The sequence below is a fragment of the Triticum aestivum genome, chromosome 3D (genome assembly GCF_018294505.1).
Source record: "Triticum aestivum cultivar Chinese Spring chromosome 3D, IWGSC CS RefSeq v2.1, whole genome shotgun sequence".
In the NCBI taxonomy this organism is placed as follows: Eukaryota; Viridiplantae; Streptophyta; class Magnoliopsida; order Poales; family Poaceae; genus Triticum; species Triticum aestivum.
In genome coordinates this window covers 32,336,517-32,361,415 of record NC_057802.1, presented here as the reverse complement: position 1 = coordinate 32,361,415, position 24,899 = coordinate 32,336,517, and the positions used below count along the sequence as shown (strand labels likewise).

General features: G+C 45.5%; 1 protein-coding gene across 2 annotated transcripts; it reads right to left on the bottom strand.

Annotated features, from left to right (window-relative positions):
• Positions 1-3,491: 3,491 nt before the first annotated feature.
• LOC123077137 (piriformospora indica-insensitive protein 2) lies at positions 3,492-6,822 on the bottom strand. 2 transcript variants are annotated; one of them, XM_044499352.1, is made up of 3 exons: positions 6,192-6,821; positions 4,577-4,997; positions 3,492-4,492 (listed from the first exon to the last, which is right to left on the bottom strand). In XM_044499352.1, exons 1-3 carry the CDS (start codon positions 6,429-6,431, stop codon positions 3,789-3,791), a joined length of 1,365 nt encoding a protein of 454 aa, XP_044355287.1. In that variant the 5' UTR covers positions 6,432-6,821; the 3' UTR covers positions 3,492-3,788. The 2 variants fall into 2 exon arrangements, with proteins under 2 accessions (XP_044355287.1, XP_044355286.1); XM_044499351.1 differs by having other exon boundaries at positions 3,492-4,997; positions 6,192-6,822.
• Between the last annotated feature and the right edge of the window lie 18,077 nt (positions 6,823-24,899).

Genomic DNA, 24,899 nt, shown 5'->3' with positions numbered 1-24,899 from the left:
ACTAAGAAAAATATGACTGAACAAAGGAAGAGAGGGGTGGTCCGGACGCACAGTTAATGAGGGTCAGCTCGTTAAGGATTTTTTTAACAGACCCAAATTTGTGGTTAGTCGAAAAACCAACCCAAACAACTCCTAGAATCTCAAAGAGAAAATCAACAGCCAAGAAAAATTGACCGACCCAAAATCAATTTATTACGAATTACATATTGCCAAAGTGATGCCGAAAATACCAATGTAAAAAAAGAAAAACCAACTATAATATATAAAAAAGCAAAAGCAAAAAACACATACTGTAAGTGCATCTAGTGCCCCTTAGTAGTTTTGGAGTATTGGAGACAAATTGGTTAAGGGACTAATGTGTTTGTGAGTGTACACAAAAGTTATAGTCCCTGAAGATTGGGTTTAACCAACGAAAGATGCCCCCTAAAAATGTATTTCTTCGAGTGAAGAATTTGATGCGGCCTGTGAAGAAATTGATGTGAAGAATTGGAAGCTTGAAGACTTTTGTTTTCGTAGTTTCTTTCTTTCTTCTTATTTGAGTCATAGGAAACACCGTACTGTTAAAGGGGTATAGGTGATATATAAATCACATTTTTGAAGTGATGCTCAAAACCTATACAAAACCTAATTCTTCGAGTGCAGACTTTGGAAATCTCCGGCAGAGCTGAAGAATTTGCTGGCGACAGAGACGTAGTTTCTTCTCATCGCTGACGAATTTGGTCTGACTGGGGAGTTAGGATTTCGCCGGTGCAATCTGCCTACCGTGAGAAAATTAAGTGCCCCGACGAATTTGAGAGTCCAAATTTTGACCGTTGCTGCGCTGAGTGCGAGTTGGGATCCTTAGCCTGACAATGGTCATGTACGAAGAGTCATTTATGACAATTTATGTCGGGTTTCCCCTGGCTATAAATAGCCGCCAGCCACAGCTACTTGTTGGTTGGCTGCTCTAGAGATAGATTGACACTTGTCATTGGACACCACCCTTTCTCTGCCAACTTTGTGAGAAACCCGGTTGAGCATAAACCCAACCAGAGTCAAAGTGATTGAGCATCACTGAAGAGTTTGATATGTGTGATCCGATGCATGTTACCTTTCAAGATTGTCATTCTTTCAGATGGTTAGGTGTCATGTTCTGAGCACCCAAGAGTAATTGTGGCGTGCCGGTGAACAAGTCTCTGAAGGTTTCGGAAGTCTACCTTCAAGCCTTACCATGAGCGATTGGGCGAGGTCAGCTGTGACCTTAGCTCAAGAGGAATACGGTGACGACATAGTGTCTTCGGAGTTCAATCTCAGCCGCCTCAATCAGACGTGCAGTTGATACAACAGCTATAACTGGTCTACCAAATCATCGTGTCATCACTGAGCCTACCTGATTTCAAATTCCTTAACCCTTTACTTTTTGTTATTCCGTTGCTGAAGAATGTGTAATCTACTTCTAAAGAATTTGAGCTAAAGACTTTCATCATGTTGTTTTTCATTTCTTCAGTTCATCTTCTGTATGCTCGAATTTTTGTATGAGTGCATGTCCTTCACTTGCATCTATCTTGTATGCATGCATTACAATTCTTTGATGAATTAGTCTCGCTCCCGTTTGTATTTCATCACTTTGATCTTCATCAAATTCATCAGAGTTTGATGAATTTCTAAAAATCTTCCATTCATCCCCCTCTGGGAGTTAATCTGCGCTTTCACATCGCTACCTAATAATAAAGTGAGGACTGCTTCTGCCCGCCCATCATTAAAATTACCCCTAGAGTTGTAAATAATTACCCAGCATGCCACCGGTTAGTGAAAAAAAAGGTTCACCTTTTCCCTTCTAAAACCGCCGACGGCTTCAGTTTATTAATAGTAAGCCCCTATAATACATCACAAGTGCCCGAGAGGCACAGTGGTATGCGCCTCACCGCTCGACACCTGAGACCCGGGTTCAATTCCCGTTTGTTGTCTAATAAATTGGAAACATCTCGAGTAGACTGATTCACCGATGTTGTTATGAGTACGAGGATGGTATTTTTCTTTTCCGTTGCAACGCACGGGCATGTTTTGCTAGTACAATACAAAAAACAATTTGTAACAGGCTTCAAGCCCAATAGAAAAATCAACTTACGTCAAACAAGGGCATGCCAAAAATTCAGCCTCAGAAAAAAAAAACTTTCACAAACAGGAGCAAGTCAAAAATTCACCCTAAGAAAATTATTAATTTACACCGAAGAGTGACAATTCAAGAACCAGACTAAGAAGCCATGAAACAACACAAGCATAAGAAATAAACTCCCCACGATCCATATTAACCGACGTTGGTTTAATACAACTTTATAGGAATTACAAAACTTTGTAGGAGCAAAAGGGAAGAACCAACAATCAGAAAATCAATTTATCCAAATTTAAAAACCAGACGACTTCATATAGCTAACGTGAAATAAGATTATATTCCATTTACGCATGCGTGAGTGACAAACTCGTAAATAGCCAAAGTAATCCACACATGTGCTGAAAATCTCTACCTAATAATAAAGCACATACGGTTTCTGCCCGTCCGTCGCGCCAATTTGCAAAAACGTCCCTACGTTTTCATGAAATCAACCCGCAGTCCGGATTTAAGTCACACCAAACCGTTATTTTACAATTTTTCAAAAAAAAACCCTGACTTTTTAGGTATTTCATCCACGGATCATATTTAAGTCAAACAAATGCTTTTCTAAACCATCCATATCTTTTAAACCGTAACTCCGATTTAAACATGTTATATATGAAATTTGATTAGAAAAATATGTAGAATATGAATGCATGTAAGATTATTTTAACATGTTAAGTATTTATAAATATTATTTTTGAAGATATTTAATTCGAACAAATGGTTTTCTAAATTATACGTATCTTTTAAACCGTAACTCCGATTTTAATATGTTATATATGAAATTTAATTAGAAAAATGTGCGAAATCTGAATATGATGTTAATTTTACCTGTTAAATATTTTTAAATATTGTTTTGGAAGCAAACTTATAACTATAGCGCACGATCCATTTTTCTTTCGTACAGACGGCGATCTGGATTGAAAATAAACACCCACTATAATCATATAGGGAAAAGAAAACATCGAGAACTACACATGCATACCTCTGAATACGTCGCAGGGGAAAACAACAGATTTCTTATTGCGAGTGTGAGAGAAAGCGAGAAAGAGGAAGAGGGAGGAGAGAGGGAGAGAGAGACGTCTCAGGATTAACCACATTCTAACACGTTTTGGTTGCTGTGAATACTAAGGCCACCGCCGGCGAGGGTGAGAAGAAGGATAAGCGGCAACACAAATATGATACGTCGCTAAAATAAAGGAGATGGGCCTATTGTGGTCTTGAGTGATGGTTGTTCGCTTAAGAATGTGTGTTGTGTTTTTTCTCCCGTTGCAACGCACGGTCTTTTTGCTGGTCATAATTAAGAAAGTAATCCACACCAACTCGTCAACAGCCAAAGTAGTAAGTAATCCACACATGTAGATAAAGACGAGGGCTGTCGGCCTCTTTTTTTGCATATATTCACATCCTGTAACTTAATACAGAAACAGGCCTAATTACACCCAAAAGAACGAGCTACCTGCCTGTCAGTAACCACTTGAGACTCCTCATGCCTCTGTTCTTCCTCCTTCACCCTGATACACAGAGCAGAGCAGAGCACCAGCCAAAATGCCAAAAGAGATGGACACCATGGAAACTAATCGCTCTAATTACCTGTAAGTTTCTTCGTCGTCTCCTCCTTTGCACCTATCAGTAAATCTGAACTCGCTGCCGCCTACAACACCATCACCATCGCCAAGCACCAGAGGCCGGCGACCTTGCGACCCGAGAGGCCAAACGGCGACGAGGACGTCGGGAGGCTCGAGCTCGCCTCGGGCTTGCCCCCAGCCCCATCCACCCTGTCCCTCACGCCGACGCGGGGCGGGTCCTGCGCGTCCTTGCACACGGCCACGCCGGTCGGCGCGCCGCCGGCCGTCTCCGCGGCGCACAACCCGGGGTTGTCCCAGGAGGCGAACCTGCTGCCCATCCTCCGGTAGAACCGGGCCGAGAACTCCAGCACCCCCGTCAGGTTGTTGCCGTTGAGGTACATGGCGCCGATGCTCGGCAGCGCGGCGAGCTTGGCCGGCACGGCGCCGGAGAGGCGGTTGTGGTCCAGCGCCAGGAACCGCAGCCTGGGCATCGCCGCCATGGACTCCGGGATGGCGCCGGCGAGGCCGACGTTGGACAGGTCCAGCGAGGCCAGGCTCGCCATCTTCTCCCAGCCGTGCGGCATCAGGGTGCCTCCCAACAGCGGGTTGCTCGAGAGCAGCAGGTCCTGCAGGGCAGGCATGCCCAGCACGAACTCCGGCAGCCCGCCGGTGAGGCTGTTGTTCCGGAGGTCGAGCAGCGTGAGGCTCTCGAGGCCGGCGAGCTCCGGCGGGATGCGGCCGTCGAGGCGGTTGTTGCTGAGGTCCATCTTGAGCAGCCCCTTGAGCCCACCTAGCGACGGAGGCAGAGACCCGGTTAGAGAGTTCTTGCTCATGTCCACGATCAGCAGCGGCTCGTCGAGGCGGTTGTTGTTACCGAGCGTCGCCGGCACGGGCCCCGACAGCCCGTTCCCGGACAGCACGAGCCGCCGCAGCTTCGCCAGCCCGCCGAGCTTCGGCGGCACGGCGCCCGTGAGGTTGTTGTCGACGAGGACCAGAGACTGCAGGCTGGCCAGGCGGCCGAGGGACGCCGGGATGGCGCCGGCCAGGCCAGGGTTCGAGCGGAACTCGAGCGTCTCGAGGGTGCCGGAGAGCTTGTCCCAGTTTGTCGCCGGGATGGCCGTGGGGTTGGTCGGCGGGAAGCAGGCGTAGAAGGTGAGGCTCTTGAGGCGCCGGAGGTCGAACAGCTGGGGGCTGAACCTGGCGTCCGGTGCGCACTGCAGCGAGTTGTCGAGCACTGGACCGATGCTGACCACCGTTGGGTACCACAGGCCATTCAAGAGATCACATGACACCCCCTGCAGAAAAAAAAAGATTGGGGATCCACCCAAGAACCAAATATTGCACTGAATTTGAATATCATCATCACATCGAGTAAAATTGTACGGACTATAGCAATTTGTGAAGTACCCAAAAAAAAAGGGATCCAAGAACCAATTATTCACTGAATTTGGATGTCACCAGTCAGTAAAATTGTACATGCATGCAAATTGAGAAGTAGCAGTAGAAACATAATTGGGGTAAATTCTAGAAACATGTGAGGCATGATTGGGGTAAATACTAGAAACAGACATGGATCGGAGTAGTACAACGTTCTTGGCTTGTCACAGGATCGAAATGTGATTCTGGTAGTACTGTAGTACTAAGAGTGTAAATTATCGCTAGCAGATGCAAAACAGGTTTAACTAGTGTGTCTCGTGACCAGAAAGTGCTAATCAGACAAAGTTAACAGTGTTAAATTGGTGAAAATGAAAAGTAACTGTGTAGTACTACTACCAATAATTTTCTGGGCAAAGCAAAAGAGCAAGAGGACAGAGACATGAGAAAAGAAAGACCATTGTTGGAAGTGCTTAAGAAAACATTGACATTTCAAATCACAGATTCTTATCATGTGCGGTGAAAGAAAGTTGTTTCGCGCAAGAGAGGGGCAAAAAGCTGGGAAAGAATCGGGAGGCCGTCGGTAGGTTGAGGAACAAAGGTTTCGTCTCACTCGTTCAACAGTGAAGTAGTAGCAAAATCTTGCATTTTCCGAGGAGAAACAGTGGAGGAACAATGGAGTAAACAGTGGACCGCTGCTGCTGCAAGTGAAAAGGCAGGAAGCAGAGGTTGCACACAAGAACAGGGGTTTGAAGAGATGATACAGTGCTGAGAATTTGATGAGATCTTGGCGATAAAAAGCATGTTTGAGGAACGCTTGCTCGGAGCATCTCATTGTGCATTCCCAAGATAAGACAACTAATTGGATGTGCAAACAAACGGTATCCTTTTCTGCAGCGATTTGTCTTGAATCTCAAGACAATGTAATGCAGATTGCAGAACAGGAAAGATTTGACTGTGTATAAATCCATGAAAAAAGGGGGGCAAATTTTGGTGTTTTACAATCCTCAATTTGCTAGAGTTGAAGCTAACATTTCCCAGGAATGAATCAAGAACCGAAGACGCTGAGTAAAGAGGAGGAGCTAGGTGTGGGGGAGACGAACAAGAAGACGAACCTGGATGGGAGTCTGGCCGCAGGGGTCGGGGAAGAGGCCGGAGCCGTTCCAGGCCTTGCCCACGAAGCCCCCGATGGCGGCGTACAGGGCCGCCTTCTCCTTGTCCTCCATCGGCGCCTCCGCCGCCACCGGCGTGCCCTCGTCGTCCTCCCCTTCCGCCGCGCAGCCGGAGATGAGGAGCAGCGCCAAGAAGAGCGCGGCGAGGGGCAGGAGCAGCCTGCCGCCGCGAGCACGCTTCATCGTACTACTTCTCGGCAAGAAAACAAACAAGAACCTCTGCTCCCCCTCCAGTCTGCCTGCCCTGCTCGCTATATAGCCGCCATTGTTCCTGTCGCGACCTCTGCGTTTCGCGGTGCGGCGTGGTAGGAATTGAAGCTGGGGTTGGGAGGTGTGCCCCTTTTAGGTGGCAAATAAATGTGGCTTTCGCTGCGCAGAGGCGGAGGCCCGAGACATTCCTACGCAAGCAAAGGCCAGCTCAGTTCTTCTGCTCTCCGCTGCGCCGAGCCGGTGGATCCCGATGCAAGCAAGGGAGAGAGGAGGAAGGAGGGGACAGTGTGCTGTGTGTTGCGTGTGGGCTGTGCCTGTGCTCTGGGTTTGTCTGGTTTTGTAGGAAAGAGAGATGGGACGGTGGTTTCTGAATTCTTTCCCATGGAAAAAGATGGCAACGGTACAAAGAGAGACAGAGAAAAGCTCTGCCCAATGGCAATAGTGTGCGCAGTGTGTGTACATGCTCCCACTCTTCTCGGATCAGATGGATGTGTAGCTTGGCCTTTGTTTTCAAAAGGAAAATGTGAGGGCTAAATAATACTCCTTTCGTCCTGAATTACTCGCTCAAATGGATGTATGGATTCATTCATTTACGCCAGAATGGATCAAGCCAAGATTCGCCGGAAATAGCCCCCACAAACGAACCCCCTTCTTTTCGTACTTAGGGCTAGTTCTTTTGGCGGCGGCCTCCTCCCCAACTTTTCTCATAAGCCGTCACTCTTGTTCATTGAGGCTTCTGAACTAATTATGAGATATCTAATTTAGAAGCCTCGTCAAATTTAGGAAGCGGCTTATTTTTAAGCCGGAGAGAGGCAACTTATTTTGTAAGCCGCCCAAAATAACCGCACCTTAAACTTTGCTGCCCTCGTACCCTGTCTCAGTTCCGCAAAAAAAAAAGAATGCTAAGTTCAAAAATTGATCATGTACAACAACACAAAATAGCCTTGAGAAAAATAAATAAATTTCAATGCCTTAATAATACAAACGACCAAGTAGTGGGGGTATGTTTAAACACAAATTCGACATATCTAAAGTAAAAACAAATGCCTTATGCATGCGAAAAAGGATGGTCATGACGTCTGCACCGAAAAAAGTCCATGTGAGCAATTCAAAAAACAGCCATGCAAAAAATGTGTTGCGAAACATTTCCAAAGCATTCATACTATTTAGGCCTAAGGAAAAAAGGAGATACATACACATTGGCACAATAATTATGGAGTTATGATGGCAAGAAACTAGTGGAAAGTGCACAAGTTCTGAATTTAGAGACATGGGTCGGGCTTTTTCGGGCCAGGCCGGCCGGGCCGGGCTTCCCTTGGCCAGGACTAGTTGGGGTGGTGTGGTGTGTGTTGGTTTCTGTTTGAGCAAAACAAGGAAGAGGTCGGGGATCGAAAAGGCTGCACGCAGATTGGAGTAGGAGTAAAAGAGGACAGGAGCAGAAAAGCAGGAAAGAGTGGGGAAGAAGATTGTTGCATGGCATGCCGCGCTGGCTGCCCGCGCGGGGCCAATTTTCGTGTTTTGACCCTTTTTATGAAGTTTAGCCGGATCTAACCCTGGTTCGTAAAAAATTCGGGATCTGACCCTTTTTCCTACCGCCATAACCCTTGGCGGTAGGGTAACACTGCTGCCTCCAAGGGCTATGGCGGTAGGACTTAACTGCTCCGTCACGGTCCCATGGCGGTAGGGTCCAGAAGGTTTAAATGACATGTGGCGTCTAGTAGAACAGTATCTGTCTAGTGGAAAGTTGGCTAGCTCATGCGTGTTTGGTTCAGCATTTCTTGAGTTCGAGCCTTCACAAGGCCAATTTTTTGTTTATTTTTATTTTGCCCAATAAAAATTAAATAATGTGTCCAACTAATATTAGGACATGAATTACTTATAAAAATATATTTTTATTTATCTGTAACTGTTTTATAAAATTCCCGCAAAGATATAAATGAATATGATGGGATAAACAATTTGTCCAATTATAATGTTAAGCTATGGATTATTTATAAAAATAATTTTTTTACTTATATGTAACTGTTTCATAAAATTTCCGCAAAGATTTGTTTTTCTACAGTCTTTTTGCGGCTTAGATCTGTAACATACATGGGAGAGAGCAGTTTTATTCTTTGCTCATCATGAAGATTAGGCGCTCTGCAATTAAGTTCTCATCATATGTTACTTTGTTTGGCTCTGTTATTGTTTGTCTCCGCCCAGCTATGTTAATGATGAGTTTTCTTCCATGTTCTTTTGCCAAAAGAGCTACATATGATGCGTAATTAATAATTGTTTGCAACAAATTATCAGGATAAAAGCACTTTTGTGCTTGATTTTTAACTGTTAACTAAAAGAAAATGTTTATCCTGAGTAGCACTAAGGTTGGTCGGCTCCGCGCTCAAACCACTACACACACGCGCCTCCAGGTTCTCCAGTTTAGTTGTTACTATATTATCAAATCCGTGATACAAAGACGACCTCTCCAGTAAGATCAAATACAGTGTAAGGTTCGTTCTCAGTATTATCATCCAAACACAGATACAAATCAGGGTGTGCAAAGGCCTGGGTAACTTTAAACTAACTAAGAAATAGCAGGAAGTAGTAAAACCCTGGGTAAACAAATTAATTGTGGATATGAAAGAGGATAAGTAAATGGTCATAGACCCGTATTTCATCCTTTCTTGGGTTCCAGTGTTAGAACACAAGTTTCAAAAGAACATATACAAACTGCAAACTAGAAGTCTGACTGATTCCAAAAGCGTTGAGCAATTTAAGATGGAGATGGAGCACTCACCTTGATAAAGTGCAAGCTAGCTGCCACTGCTGCTCCTGCTCCGGCAAGGGAGTTCCCCAGTCTAGCAGTGCTTCTGAGGGAAAACGAAGGTCCAAGGACAGGGATTAATTGAGGGCAAAAGGAGATGATGGAGCAAAGACCTGAAGGTGAATGCAACCACCTAAATATCAGGGAGGCTTCATATACGAACGATGAAGAGATATGTGGGGCCAATAATGTGTGAGACCAATTGATCTCGGTGAATAGCATTTCAAATCTTTTTTATGCAGGTAATATGTGAGACCAATTGATCATATTCGTATACATATATATATATATATATATATATAGCGGATTTTTTAAAACAGTTACAGATAAATAAAAATATATATTTTTATAAATGATTTATATCCTAATATTAATTGGACAAATTGTTTATTTTTTATTGGGCAAAATAAAAAAGAACAAAAAACTAGCCATAGGTAGGCTCGAACCCGAGACCTGCAGCCAAAAAACCTACACACGCTAGCCAACCTGCCAACAAAGTTCACATAGTAGAACTAATTTATATATTCGAGACCCTACCGCCAAAGACTATGGCAGTAGGGTATTTTCAAAGTCAAACGGCGTGACGGCGCAATCAAGTCCTACTGCCATAGCCTGCGGCGGTAGGCAGTGTTACCGTACCGCCAAGGATGATGGCGATAGAAAAAGGGTCAGATCATGATTTTTTTTTCCGAATGAAGGTCAGATGAGGCTAAAGTTTTTAAAAAGGTCAAAACAGTGAATTCGGCCCCCGCGCGGCGCATCACGCTGCCCTATGGATGTGGCGATAGTACAGTAGAGTACATAGGAGTCTGACGAGCAAAAGCACGGCCACCGAGCGAGCGACATGCACGGTACAGCACGGACTGCGGCCCATGGCGACGGCGCTGGCCGGACCCCGTCCGTGTACTACGGTAGCCTACGGCATCCTACCGACCGCTGCCTAGCCCACGGCGCGCATGTCCGTCCGGCCGGCCGCTGCATGCAAAATGCACGCGGATCCGGGGGTGCCGGCCGGCGGTGGCTGGCTGTGCCGCCGCCCGCGTTGACCGCTTGTACCCGGCCCGTGGACGGTTCGAGTTTGTTGTAAAGTTGGCGCTACTGGTACAGAGGATCAGATTCCACGGCCGATCAAGCACACTGCACACCTCTTGGAGTTCCGGACGCGCCGGCCGGCAACTGTGCCGTCCATCAGCCTAACAGCCGCTGCCTGACAAGTTCGCACGTACGTACGCGCCCGGTTTCAGATCGTTCGGCAACTGTTCCTTCCTTCCTGCTCTCGAGCTGATGATCAGTGTTGAACAGTGACCAAAGAGTAATGCGGCGGCAGGGAGAGGCCGGGGTGATTCGGATTTACTCTCTATATGGGATATGGCCCTTGGCCGGCACGTACGTAGTACATACCGGTAGGTACAGATGATGATGATCTTGATTGATGATGATACCGGGCCCCCTGCGCGCGGGATGAGCTGTCCGAGTGTCGAGTGGGGTTCCAGGCAGCGTCTCGTACGTGGATCTTTGCTGCTTTTGTTGCCGCGGCGAACGTGAGATAAACACGGCGGACGGTGAAAAGATCGTGGGAGAGAGCTCTGTTTTGTTGTTAGAGCGCCTTCAAGAGAATTATTCTCCTTAACAAAATTACGGTGCTTAGAGAATTGGACCAAAACGTGTTCCAATAAATTCCGTTTTCTTCAAAAATTATTGGAACATACCGATAAATCCCTCCGTCTCTCTTAATATCTACAGTAGGAAATTTCGGCCTCTCCCAACAAGTGGCGGCAAGGAACAATCCAACTTCCGACTCAACTTCACGTGCCCCCCACCATCTCCTCGCCTCTGTCCCGCCAAGCCGACCGCCTCCTCCTCCTCCACCCTTGGGCATTGGTGCCGCCCCGTCCTAGGCGTGCTCCCCGTCAACACTGGTGCCGTGGGGGAAGAGGGAGGCGTCGCTACTCGCTGGACTGCCTTGCCGACAAATAAGGTGAAGACGACGAATAAGGCCGATGTCCATTTCGGAGGCACTGCCAATCGTCCCCACCTTCAATGAGCCGAGCGATAACATCGTCATGGGGACGCTGCCAACGGGTTGTTCGATGAAAGGCAGGAAAGGTAAGCTATTTGTTTTTCATATCTTTCATTTGTTTCATATTTGTGAAATGTACACAACAATGACGAGATGGCCATTAGTTTTATATTTGTGATTATATTGTGTGCAATCATTTGTCAACATGATGGATGAGCTAGTACGCATAAACGATGTTTCCTTTTCCACTCCGCCCCGAGGGTGATGATGTTGTCGTTCGGATTGGTGCTACAAAAACGAAGAAATGGGCATGATGCATGAAGATACCGCATTAGTAATAGCATGGGGGAGTGTGATCATTGATTCGGTAGTACGGTATGATGCATGAAGACCTATTGGAGACGCATTGCAAATCAGTTTCATCAAATTTATGAAATTTCCACCGACCAGACGGAGCAGTGCAAAGTACAACGGGAGGAGTGCAAGGCGGCCATTCATGAAGATGTTGAGAGTCCTTGCATACGAAACACATACAAAGAAAATAGAGCAAGAGTACAAGATCGTGTTCACGAGCCATGTTGGCCTTGATGCAACACAACTCCAATATCTTTAGTTGAAGAAGGCACAAATTATAGAACCGAAGATGGGAGGGGGTGCATGTGTGAGGGGACATGGTAGTGTTGATGGCATTGGGAGCGGGAATTGTAATGCGAGTGAGGAGTGATGCTCTATGTTTGACCTGTGCACCATATGCCCTATGTTTGATCTTTGTGTGTGTTTAATTCGAATCATTTGGATCATATGCTGTGTTTTGATTTTCGGGCGCAAAAAGTGGATTTCGGCTGAATTTCGGCCATCTCGGCCTGAGGCGAAAAGTATATTTAGGCCGAAATTGCTCAAATTTTGGTCAAATTTAATTCAAATTGCAGTCAAATTTTGGTCAAATTTCAGCCGAAATTTTTGAAAATGGCCGAAATTCGGCCATCTCGGCCTAGGGCGAAAAAAAAGCTCAAACCGAAAATCAAAACACAGATCATATGTTATGTTTACTTCGAATCATTTGGGACTTGATACGGTTGAATTTGAATTTCATTTTAAATTTCATAAATTTGAAATGATGTTTAATTATGCATGCATGTGCATCATTATTTCAGTTATTATATTAATAGAATAGACATGCATATGCCATTTAGAGGTCAATTTAATACAAAATACGAAAAGAATATGTTATTGGGGTTATGAGTAAACAACTCACCTACAAACCGCAACAAAATTATTGGAAGTGCCAAATAACCATTTATTGGGGACGATTTCTTGAAAATGCTCTTGCTACCTACCATGCCAAAAAAGGAAAAGCTTAGGCCCATAAAATCTAACATATATTGTGGAGTTTTTTTTAAATGCTCTTGCTACCTTCAATGCTAAAAAAAAGTTGAGGCCCATAAAATCTAAGATTTGTTGGGGAAGCTTTCTTTTTAAACGCTCTTGCCACCTGCAATGCAAAAAAAGAAAAAATGAGGCCCATAAAATCTAACATGTATTGTGGAGTTTTTTTTATTTGAAAATGCTCTTGCTACCTTCAATGCCATAAAAGAAAAGTTGAGGCCCATAAAATCTAAGATTTGTTTGGGAAGCTTTCTTTTTAAACACTCTTGCCACCTGCAATGCCAAAAAAAAAAAAAACCGAGGACCATAAAATCTAACATGTATTGTGGAGTTTTTTTATTTGAAAATGCTCTTGCTACCTTCAATGCCAAAAAAGAAAAGTTGAGGCCTACAAAATCTAAGATTGTTGGGGAATTATTTAATCTAATAATATGGTGTCATTGAATTTGAGACTATACACACATCACAGACTACAATCCTTTATTTTTCTATTCTTAAGTTTTGAGAATCCTACGAAAGGGCCTGAGACTATACACACATCACAGACTACATAGCCACATAGGGGTGACGTGGTGCGGTGTGTGGTGAAAATCGACGAAAGTGACCTTTTTCTGAAACTTCAACACAAAATGACCTCAATCTGAATCTTTTTTCACAAACTGACCCCTTTTTTACACGACGCCCGAGGCTGGGGCACCATGCTAATAGCATGACGCCCCGGGCTAGGGCGCCATGCTATTTGGCATGACGCCCTAGCCCGAGGCGCCATGCTACATGTCGCTACCATGGCGTCCTAGCCCGGCCCGTCATGCTATTTAGCTTGACGCCCGAGCCCTGGGCGTTATGTAGGAGGCCACTTTCGTAAATATTTTTAGATTGGGGTCATTTTGTGTTGAAGTTTTAGATAAAGACCAGTTTTGTCCATTTTCACCGGTGTGTGCGTTTGAGTTTGAGCAAAACAAGGAAAAGATCGGGGATCCAAAAGGCTGCAGGCAGAATGGAGTAGGAGTAAAGAGGATAGGAGCAGAAAAGCAGGAAAGAGTGGGGAAGAAGATTGTTGCATGGCATGCCGCGCTGGCACATCACGTTGTTGCCCTATGGACGTGGCAATACGAGTAAATTCGGAATGGAGGGAGGGACCGGTACAGTACAGTGCAGTAGTACAGGGAGCACGCAGCAGCAGCAGCACCAGCATACAGTCTGGTCTGGTCCTCCCCCTCGCTCCCCTACCAGTCGGACAAGGGCGTACGGCCACCAAGCGAGCAACATGCACAGCACAGCACGGTCTGCGGCCGATGGCGACGGCGCCGGCCGGCCCCGGGTCTACACTTTCGTGTAGCCTGCGGTTCCGAGCCTCCTACCACTGCCTAGCCCACGGCACGGCGCCGCACGCGTGTCCGTCCGAGCCGTTGTGGTACTAGCGGAGTAGCTGCTGGCGTGCTGCACGCGGGTCGGAGACGCCGGGCGGCGGTAGCTGGCCGCTCCGCCGCCGCCGTTGACGGTTTGTACCCGGCCGTGGACGGATCGAGTTTGTTGGAAGGCCGGGGCTCGTAGTACAGCGGACCATATTCTGCGAGCGATCGAGCGCACTGCGCACCACTTGCTCTCGGAGCACACATGGAGTTCCGATCGAGTTATAGGGGCGGCGAGCCCGGCAACAGTGGCCGGTTCTCAGATCCCTCGGCATCTCTATCCAACAGTGCCGCGTTCCTTCGTTTCCTGCTCGCGAGTCGATCATCAGTGGTGAACAATGCCCCGAAAGCAATAATGATGCGGCGGCAGGACGGGTGGCCCGGGTGATTCGAATTTAGTTTGGTTCCTGCGAGATATACTTGTTAGGTTGATCTCTCTCCCGTTCGAGTCCAACGAGTCGAACGGGCCCCTGACTCGCGCCCTGATCGGGGGCGCCCAACCAAACCATGGTTGGTGGGCCCTGTGACCCGCGCTATATAAACAGAGGTGGGGGCCGGGGCGCTATTCACGTGGTTAATCGCTGCCACAATCCCCACCTACAATCCCTACCGATCTAGGGTTAGTGCGGTGCTCACGGGAAGCTCCACCACCTCGCCTACTCTCTGCCATCGCCGTGCGCCCCAGCACCACGATGGCCTCCGGCTCGAGTTCATCTGCTGCTGGACAAGGTAGGTTCACCGGATCTACTAGCCTACTCCGATCCAAAAGTCTAACAATGGTATCAGCCAGATCGGGTTAGATTTTTTCGGTTGAAAAGAAATCACAGAAAGAAATCCCTTCTCCCAAAAAACCCTAGAAGGGCAAAGAAATCTCAAAGAAAAGTTGTGCCGCCGTCATGGCCGCACCTGTTCCTCTCGATCCGGACACGCATCGGCAAGCCGAGGCGTCGGACGAAGAACTCACCCCACAGGGGCAAAGAGCACCACCACCGATCCATTCGACGGCGGCGCGCTCACCGCAATGGGAACGCGCGACCGGCGAAGGGGTCGGCAGGGGCGCAACCGCTCCATCCATCTAGGTCGCCGTTGGGCGGCAGCTGCCTCTCTCTCTCTGGGGAGGTGGTGGTTGGAGAGGAGTGAAACAGAAGAAAGGGGGGAAGAGATGCGGTCAGGCTTGCTCGGTGGAGGACGCCATTGCCGGCGGCTCGACCGGACCAGCGCGGCGCGGTCGCCCGGCGTCCGGGTCAGCGAGGGGTGCAGAGGAGGCGCAGCTTTGTCTCCCTCACGTTCTGCCACAGATGAGAAAAAGGGAGACAGAAAAGGGAAAGAAGAGGACGAGCGCGCGGCGCGCTGGCTTCCGCCGCCGGCGGCGGCGGCCGGACAGGGCGGTCGGGGCGCAGCCCCATGCTCACGCCAGTGGGAGCGGAGAGAACGAGCCGAGCGGCGCGAGGGGGAGGAAATGACTAGGGTTCGCCTCGCCCCTCACCGCATCGATCGACTTTGATCAGGCGAAAACGACGCTGGTCCGTCGGATCGCTATGGACGGTCTAGATCGAAACCCTAGCCCCGCCCTGGGCCACTGGGCCGAAAGAGAGGGAGGCCGCAGCCGCGCGCTGGGCCGCGCTGCTGTTTTTTCCTCGTTTTTTGTCCAGATTTTGGGCAGATTTAATAGTTTTTCTATGCAAATTGTTTCCAACGAAATTTTTGTTTAGAAAATAGAAAATTAAACAGAAAATTTTTCTGTAAAAAGTAAAATGTTCATGAATTTTTATTCATGTTTTTCCGCTGCGTAAATAATTAGTGCTCTTTTTTTACAAAGAAAATAAAAGTTCATATAGAATTAAGTTTTTTAAGAGCATTTTAAAGTGATTATTAAAATGAATATGATTATGTTATTTTTATGACCAACGTTATTAATAACATGATCATGTTTTATTACTGAAATTGCTTAGAGAATATTGTAAAGTTTCCGCTGCAAAGTAAAAGTTTTATCCTCCAATTAAATTGGAACCAACGGGAAAGTTTAATTGGAAGAAATGCTCTAAGCAATGTTTTTCCCCTGTGGGTGAAATAAGATGCAGATAGTTTCCGCTATGACAAAAGAAAATATGGTATTGTTATTTTCTGACCAACGTTGATGATAACAGTGCTATAATTCTATGAGTCTTATGTTCAAAGTTTAAATCTCTGATAAATTTTGTATCAAGGTGACCAATTTTTAGAGAATAAATAAAGATCAAGAAATGCTCTTGAACTAGATAAATTTATATTTCTTGTTCCCGCTACAATAAAGTTGATGGTGAAGATTAATTCTTAGCAAAGTTGTTTAATAGAAATACTATCATCACATTGTTTATAAGTTATATGCATTATTTCCATTTCTGCCCAACGGTGATATGGAATTAATGTATAAGGATGATGTATATTCTAATTCTGCCACAATGGTGATTTAGAATATAAAAGAAAGTTTCAAAAGTTTAATGTGCATTTCTTTTAACCAGACCAACGTAGGGTTATTTTTTATGCCCATCATTGTTGATTATTGGCTAAGTTTTCTCAGACTAAAATTTTTGCATGCTTTCATTCGTGAAAGTGAATGTCGGGTACTTGTGACCCAAAAGATGACCAAGAAAAGTCATAACGTGAGGGAGTATGTTCTCTCTAAAGAATGGCATAAAAAAAAGAGATAGATCATTCAGAGTCTTGGTTGATGAATGTCTTTCATGTACTCTCTATGAAGAAGTTTTTTCAGTCAACATGATTTGAGATGAAAAAAGTAACATGCGTGTTTAATTTGACCAACGTCGGATCAAGCATGTGTGTCAAAGAGCATTCAGATTTATTCCTAAATTTAATGATTGAATATGCAGTCAAAAGAGCCAATTCTGGCATTTATGTTCCCTTAAAGGGAATTACCCGCATGGCGGGAAAAGATGATTATGATAAAACCTGCATGGCGGAAAAAGTCTGGGAAAATACCTGCGTAACGGGGTAAAGCTGACATAATATTATGTCAAAAATCCCGTATGGCGGGAGAAATTCTGGCAAGAGAAAAATATGATAACTCATGTGCTTTTAATGTATCCCACTCTAAGAGAAAAGAATGGAGTAGCTGAAAGGCGCAACCGTACACTTATGGATATGGTGCGCAGCATGATGAGTTATTCCAACTTGCCATGGGGATTATGGATGGAGGCGCTTAAAACCACCATTCACATTCTCGATAGAGTACCAAGCAAGTCGGTGCCCAAAACACCGTACGAGCTATGGACAGGAAGGATGCCCTCCCTACAACACTTCAGGGTGTGGGGGTGCCCTGCTGAGGCCAAAATGTTTAATCCAAACATTGCAAAGTTAGATCCCAAAACAGTAAATTGCCACTTCATTGGCTATCCAGACAGATCAAAAGGTTTTCGTTTCTACTGCCCTGACAGATATACAAAGTTTGTAGAAACGAGACATGCAGTCTTCTTAGAGGACGAAATGATGAGGGGGAGCTTGGTAGCTCGGAAAATTGATCTTGAGGAGAAGAGGGTGCATGCACCTAATCCGATGATTCAGGAGCCATTTTTCTCACTACCAGTTGCAACTCCACCCATGACAGCTATGGGGGAAGACCCGGAACCTGTCCGTCAGGAGCCGACTGAACCCGTTGTTGAGCATGAAAGGGAGGTGCAACAGCAAATTTTAGAAGAAGTGCCAGAAGTTGAGGCACAAAATGTGCCAGAAACTGAGGCCCTTAGAAGGTCTACAAGACCAAGAAAGTCAGCTATTTCTACTGACTTTAAAGTTTATAACACAGAAATGGTTCATATGGAAAAAGATCCCACCTCATATGAAGAAGCCATGAGAAGCCCTCATTCATCGAAGTGGATGAAGGCAATGGAAGACGACATGAAATCGATGAGTTCCAAAGATGTTTGGGACTTAGAGGAAATTCCCAAAGGAGCCAAAACAGTAGGCTGTAATGGGTCTACAAAATTAAGTATGACTCTAAAGGGAATATAGAAAAGTATAAAGGACGACTCGTGGCAAAAGGATTTACACAAAGAGAAGGGATAGATTACAATGAGACATTTTCTCCAGTCTCATGTAAGGATTCCTTTAGAATCATAATGGCATTAGTTGCTCATTTTGATTTAGAGTTACATCAAATGGATGTTAAGACGGCATTTCTGAATGGTGATTTAAAAGAAAAGGTCTACATGAAACAACCCAAGGGTTTTATCATGGAAGGCAAGGAAAATATGGGATGCCGCCTGAAGAAATCCATTTATGGATTAAGACAAGCCTCTCGGCAGTGGTATCTAAAGTTTAATCAAACGATTAAAAGTTTTGAATTTAAAGAAAATATTGAGGATAATTGCATTTATGCAATGTTTAAAAATGGGAAATATATTTTCCTAATCTTGTATGTGGATGATATCCTGCTTGCTAGTAGTGATGTTAGTCTACTACAAGAAACAAAGAAATACTTATCCTCAAATTTTGACATAACAGATCTTGGTGAAGCATCATATGTTTTGGGCATAGAAATTCACCGAGATAGGAACAATGGAGTCTTAGGACTATCTCAGAAAGCATATTTAGAAAAGGTTCTTAAAAAGTATAATATGCATGCGAGTAAAGCCACACCTGCTCCAATAGTCAAGGGCGATAGTTTTGGGAAATTCCAATGTCCCAAGAACCAGTATGAGATCGATCAAATGAAAGCAGTACCATATGCTTCGGCAGTTGGCAGCTTACAGTATGCACAAGTGTGCACTCGCCCTGACTTAGCTTTTATCACCGGGGTACTACGTAGATATCAAGAGAATCCAGGCCTGGAGCACTGGAAGATGGTAAAGAAAGCATTGCGTTATGCGCAAGGCACGAAGGACTACATGCTAATATACAGGAGAAGTGATTCCCTAGAGATAAAAGGGTATTCAGACGCAGATTTTGCGGGGGACAGAGATGATAGAAAATCCACGTCAGGATACATATTCACCCTCGCTGGGGGAGGTATTTCGTGGAAGAGCTCCAAACAGTCGATAGTTGCATCATCCACGATGTATGCAGAATTCATAGCATGCTCCGAAGCCACGGGGCGGGCGATATGGCTAAAGAAATTTGTACCCGACTTGAAAGTGGTAGATTGCATTCACAAACCACTAAAGATGTACTGTGATAACCAGCCCGCATTATTCTATGCTCACAACAACAAGTCGAGTAATGCTGCCAAAATAATAGAGATAAGGTATTATGTTGTGAAAGATAAAATCCAGGATCAAACTATAAGTCTCGAGCATATAAGGACAAAGGATATGCTTGCGGATCCGCTAACGAAAGGCTTACCACCCAATGTGTTCAAGGAACACTTAGCCGGCATGGGTTTAAGAGAAAGCCTTATGATTCCTGGATAGGCCCAAAAGGAACAGAATTTGTTTCTGAACATAACGTATGTTGTAGCTGTATGATTCTAACGGCAATTAAGCCGTGACGATGAAACATGCTCTATGTACCAATATGTGATGAAACAGATAAACTAGAAAGTATAAAGTTAAAAGTAAAGTTGAGATCAAGGGGGAGAATGTTAGGTTGATCTGTCTCCCGTTCGAGCCCAACGGGTCGAACGGGCCCCTGACTCGCGCCCTGATCGGGGGCGCCCAACCAAACCATGGTTGGTGGGCCCCTGTGACCCGCGCTATATAAACAGAGGTGGGGGCCGGGGCGCTATTCACGTGGTTAATCGCTGCCACAATCTCCACCTACAATCCCTACCGATCTAGGGTTAGCGCGGTGCTCACGGGAAGCTCCACCACCTCGCCTACTCTCTGCCATCGCCGTGCGCCCCAGCACCACGATGGCCTCCGGCTCGAGTTCATCTGCTGCTGGACAAGGTAGGTTCACCGGATCTACTAGCCTACTCCGATCCAAAAGTCTAACCATACTAATTCAAAAGTTTTTGCTATTTGTTTCATCGACACAATTCAAAACTTCTGCTTCGGTACATTTACAGCTTCGATTCCACGCTTCTCTCTTAATTAAGAGCAGTTCAGACAATTTACGTATTGCAAAACAAACGCTTGGCCAACCAACCGGGTAGCCTAAAGGCCCTCAATCTAAGACCATGTACAATAATTGATAAGCCTATCTTATCTCCTGTCGGCTGCGTAATTTATAAAAGATAATAGTAAATGATATAGACTGGGTTATTCTTTGATAACTAGATATCCCTAAATATGTGGTGAGATAATTGTTGCTAAGAGATCTATCTCGATTAAGAGAAGGCAAGCTTTTTCTTATTCGCAAAAAAAAAGAGATGGGAAGTTTTTTCTTATGATTTCTCTCTCCTCCAACTCAGAATTTATGCTACTCCTATATGGTATTCCTAAGATAGCACCATCATGCATGCCCTAAATGGACAGCGCAGCCACAACTTCTCTCCAGGAACAGAGTGGTGGGAGTAGAAAAACAATGATATGTATGTCTTCAATGTCGTCCTCCTCATCGGTGGCTTCCCGGTGCAACTACACCCCGTGGGTGGTATCCAAGAAGTCTGGCATCATAGTGGTCGTCGTTCGGTTGTTTGTATGCTAGTTCCATTTGTAGTACCTACCTAACCCAAAACTATTTCCAAAAATATGATAACTGGCCGGAAGGGATGGGACCTCCTATTTACCGCGCAGCGCGATCCAAGGTGTTGAAACGTGCACCCACGCCCCCATAGCCCTTTGGGTCAGTCCATGTGCGGGGTGGGGCGCCTCTTTTCTCTTTCCTTTCTGTTTTTTTTTTCGCTTCTTTAAATCAATTTTGGGATTTCCAAAAAATCATGATTTTGAAAAAATGTTCATAATTTTCGTTTTAAAAATCATTTAATTCAAAAAGTGCTCATGAATTTGAAAAATATTTTCACGGATTTCAATAAGTATCTGTGGATTCAAAAATTGTTGGCAAATATCTAAAAATGAGTATATTTTGAGTTTGATGAACAATTTTTGATTTCAAATAACAATTTTTTAAAGTTTAGAAAAAATAAAAGAACTTTTTGAATTTATAATTGTTTTTATATTTGATGAATAAATTTTGAATTTTATGAAGAAAATTGAATTCGATGATTTTTTTTTAAATTGATGAACAAAAAATGTTCAGTATTTAATAAAAAAATGTTCACCAATTTGAAAATGTATTCTAGAGAAATATAAATAAATAAAAAACAAGGAATAAAAAACCAAAAATAAAAAGTCCAACATGAAAAAAGAAAAGTAAGAAAAGGAAAACGAAAAATCGGAAGAGGGATGTGCGCTGGGCTGGCCGGACGGGGCCAGACGGGACTAACTGATTGATGCGTCATGCATAGGGAATGAATTGAGCTGAGCTCGATCCAGCCCAGACTAAGTGCTCTTATTCGTCTCGCTCGCTTTCCCCCTGGGGCAGTCAGTCAGTCAGTTATTTTTTTGTGTGAAAGATCCAGCAAATTGCTGGCTTCAATTAGATTTAGCATAGAGCAGCGGAAGAACAATATAGGGAGGATCCGAAGATCAAAGAAAAAAGAAGAAAAACGGCAACCCTATTGGCTGCAGAACAACAGTACGCTTACACGGTGGATCGCCCTCCACCCACAAAAGAACAACGCAGCTCCGACTCCGGTGAAGAACTACAGAGAAACTAAGACAAGGTTGGCGTCACGAGAGATCGCCGAACGGACCACCTGTCGCCAGTCATCGTACGCCACCGGGGCCGCGCACCGCAGCTTCGACTTCGCAGCAACAGGCAGCCGAGGTAAACTCATGGACACGCCAGAGAAGAGCCGACTACCACGACCAATGCCACGCCTCCAACTGCTCACCACCATCATTGTTGCCACAGAAGCCCAACCGAACACGACCAGCAGCAAGAAACACCTCCCTCCTACACTGGTCTCCCTGGCCGGCAATCAGCTCCTAGAACGATGCCCCAAGAGGTGCGACGCGCGTTGCATCAAGCCAAGACCAGCCAAGCCGTCACACCAACGGGCAATGGCAACGTTACAGGAATGGCAGTCGATCACAAGGTTTGGACAAACATTCACCGGCCTGGTGATCGATCGGAAAACGAGCAGAAAGACACTGGAGAAATGGAAGGGTAGATCGGATCGTTGACATGCAAGGCAGGCGAGATCGAGGGATAGGAAATGCAAAGCAACGGGCAGGTGGGTGGGTGGCGGCCGGCAATGTGCGTCGATCAGATCAGACCAGATCTCCTCGCTCGGTGCCTTGGTGGAGCGGGCGGAGCCCGCCAGAGCCAGGAACCATGCGCTGCAACTGCAATGCAAAAGGATACAGACGCATCCCATACGGAGGCCATGCATGTGGGTTTGATGGGGGGCCATTCCATTGCAGCAACACCAAGCAATCATCGCCAGGGGACCTCGCCTCCACGATGATCCACAACTTGTCCTCGCGCGATCGAATCTGGATCATCTCCTTCTCATTTCTCACCTTTAATTCGACACATGCATGTAGGTTAGTCAGTCAGTCAGTTAGTTACCAGCAGTGCTATAGTACTCCAGCTTGCATGGAGATGGAGATGGGGTGACTTGAAAAATGTTACTACTACTAGCAACGAAACAATGATACTACCCTGCATGGAGATGGAGTATTGTACATGCAATTACGCATCGAGCGCTTTCGGAACGTTCTATCCCTCTGCTCTCGCAGCTCCTTCCACGATGCAACCCTTTACCTTTTCCAAGAAGAGGAAATTCAGTACGTATAGTTAACGAGGGTTGGCCTACCGGAATAAGGCATCTATCTACTCACGAGGGGCCGGTACGGTGTAAGTAACTACCACACGTACGGTACGGTATGCCGGCAACCCAGAACATCGATCGTCGGCTTCCAAGACACATTATTGCCTGCTTGTAATATGACTGTCACATGTACATAACTCTTTTTCTTCTAAATCTTCCGTGTCGCGACTTTGGTGCCGAGCGCACTCATCACTCCAAGCTTTGTCGGCGAGCCCATGGACCCACCTCCCTTCTGGCTGCTGCTTAGGGGGGCAGTGGTGGAGAGGGAGATGTCGATGCCTCGACTCCAGCTAGTAGTTTAGGTCAGAGTTTTTGTTTCACTAGTAGAAAACTGGGCTTTGATCACAGGGCAATATTCATATTAGTCCCGGTTCAGTCACGAACCGGGACTAATATGAGCATTGGTCCCGGTTCGTGCGGCCAGGGGCCTACCCGGCCTCGTGGACGCATTGGTCCTGGTTCGTCCGGCCCCTTTGGTCCCGGTTTGTCTCACCATCATTGGTCCCGGTTGGTGGCTTGAACCGGGACCAGAGGCTCACCCTTTGGTCCCGGTTCATACCACAAACCGGGACTAAAGGGCTGGTCCTAGTTGCGGTCAGTGTTTAGTCCCACCTCGCCAACCGAAGGGCGCTCACACCAGTTTATAAGCCCGTCCCTCTCTGCCTTGTTGAGCTCCTCTCAAAGTGAAAATAGATGCCCTTATACAGGGAATTTGACCTAAATTCACAGTAAATTTCTTTGAATTTCATAGAAATTTATTATGAATTTAGGTTGAATTTTCTCTATAGGCGCATCTATGTTCATTTTTTATAGTAAATAAAATAAATAAACCTTAATAAAATAAAATAAAATAAACTATAGTAACTAAAATAAATAAACCTTAATAAATTAAATAAAAATAGCAGCAGTAAAATAAATAAAAATAGCAGCAGTAAATAAATAAAAATAAAATAATTAAAGTAAAATACATAAGTAATTAGAAATAAAATAAATAAGTTTTTTATTGTAAGTAGAAACAAAACAAAACAAATAAAGCAAAAGAGAAAACAAAAAACAGAGAAAAAAAATTATGCCACCTACTGGGCCACACGGCCTGAATACGACTTGAAACCCATCCATGGGCCAGGATTCAGGCCCGCAGAAGGCCCAGTAGGCCCCACAGGCAAAGAGAACGGTTAGGCCCGAAAGCCTGCAGTTGAGAGGAGCTCGAGAGGGTGGGCGCATCAGCGCTTATAAACCACTCTCGAGCTCTCTCAACTAGTGAGGTGGGACTAAACTTTTGACGCGGGGCAGCACAAGGCCTTTGGTCCCGGTTGATGCCACCAACCGGGACTAAAGGGGGTCATTGGTCCCGGTTCGTGGCACCAACCGGGACCAAAGGCCTTTAGTCCCGGTTGGTACCACGAACCGGGACCAATGAGTTCCCTATATATACCCCATCGCCACAGCAGAGCACTCCACAGTGCTCTGTTTTTTCTGGCCGGCGAGGAAGGGCATTTGGGTGCTCTAGCTCAACTCCTATGCACATGAGGTGTTCGATGAAATGTCTGAGCCACACTAGTTAATCTTTCTCCTCTCGAAACTCGACCTCCGAGCTCCATTTTCCCCGAGATTTGTCTAGATTTAGCGGTCCGTCACGTCCCGTCCCCGTCTTCACCGCCGTCGATCGCCCGCGCCGATCTCGTCGCCAGCACCACCGTGGTGAGCCCCTTGTTCTTATCTTCTTTCTGAAAGGAAAAAAATTCTTACTTTAGATAGATACTTGTCTAATTTTGTTACTTTTATTATTCCTTCTTATTACATAGTGCGATGGTTTTGGTATCCGCCCCCGTCGGCCCTCGTCCTGTCTATGATTCGGATGTGGTATATATTATCTTTTTATAACTATTTGGTTCATTTATTGTTTATGACAAATATACCGGCCAACGTGACATAGATTTTATTTATCTAGGAGGTGGTTGAACCGGAAATTCTAACCGACCCTATTGTCGAGAGGTTAAATTTAGTTGAAGAAGAAAACAATTACTTGAAGGAAAAAATAAAAAAA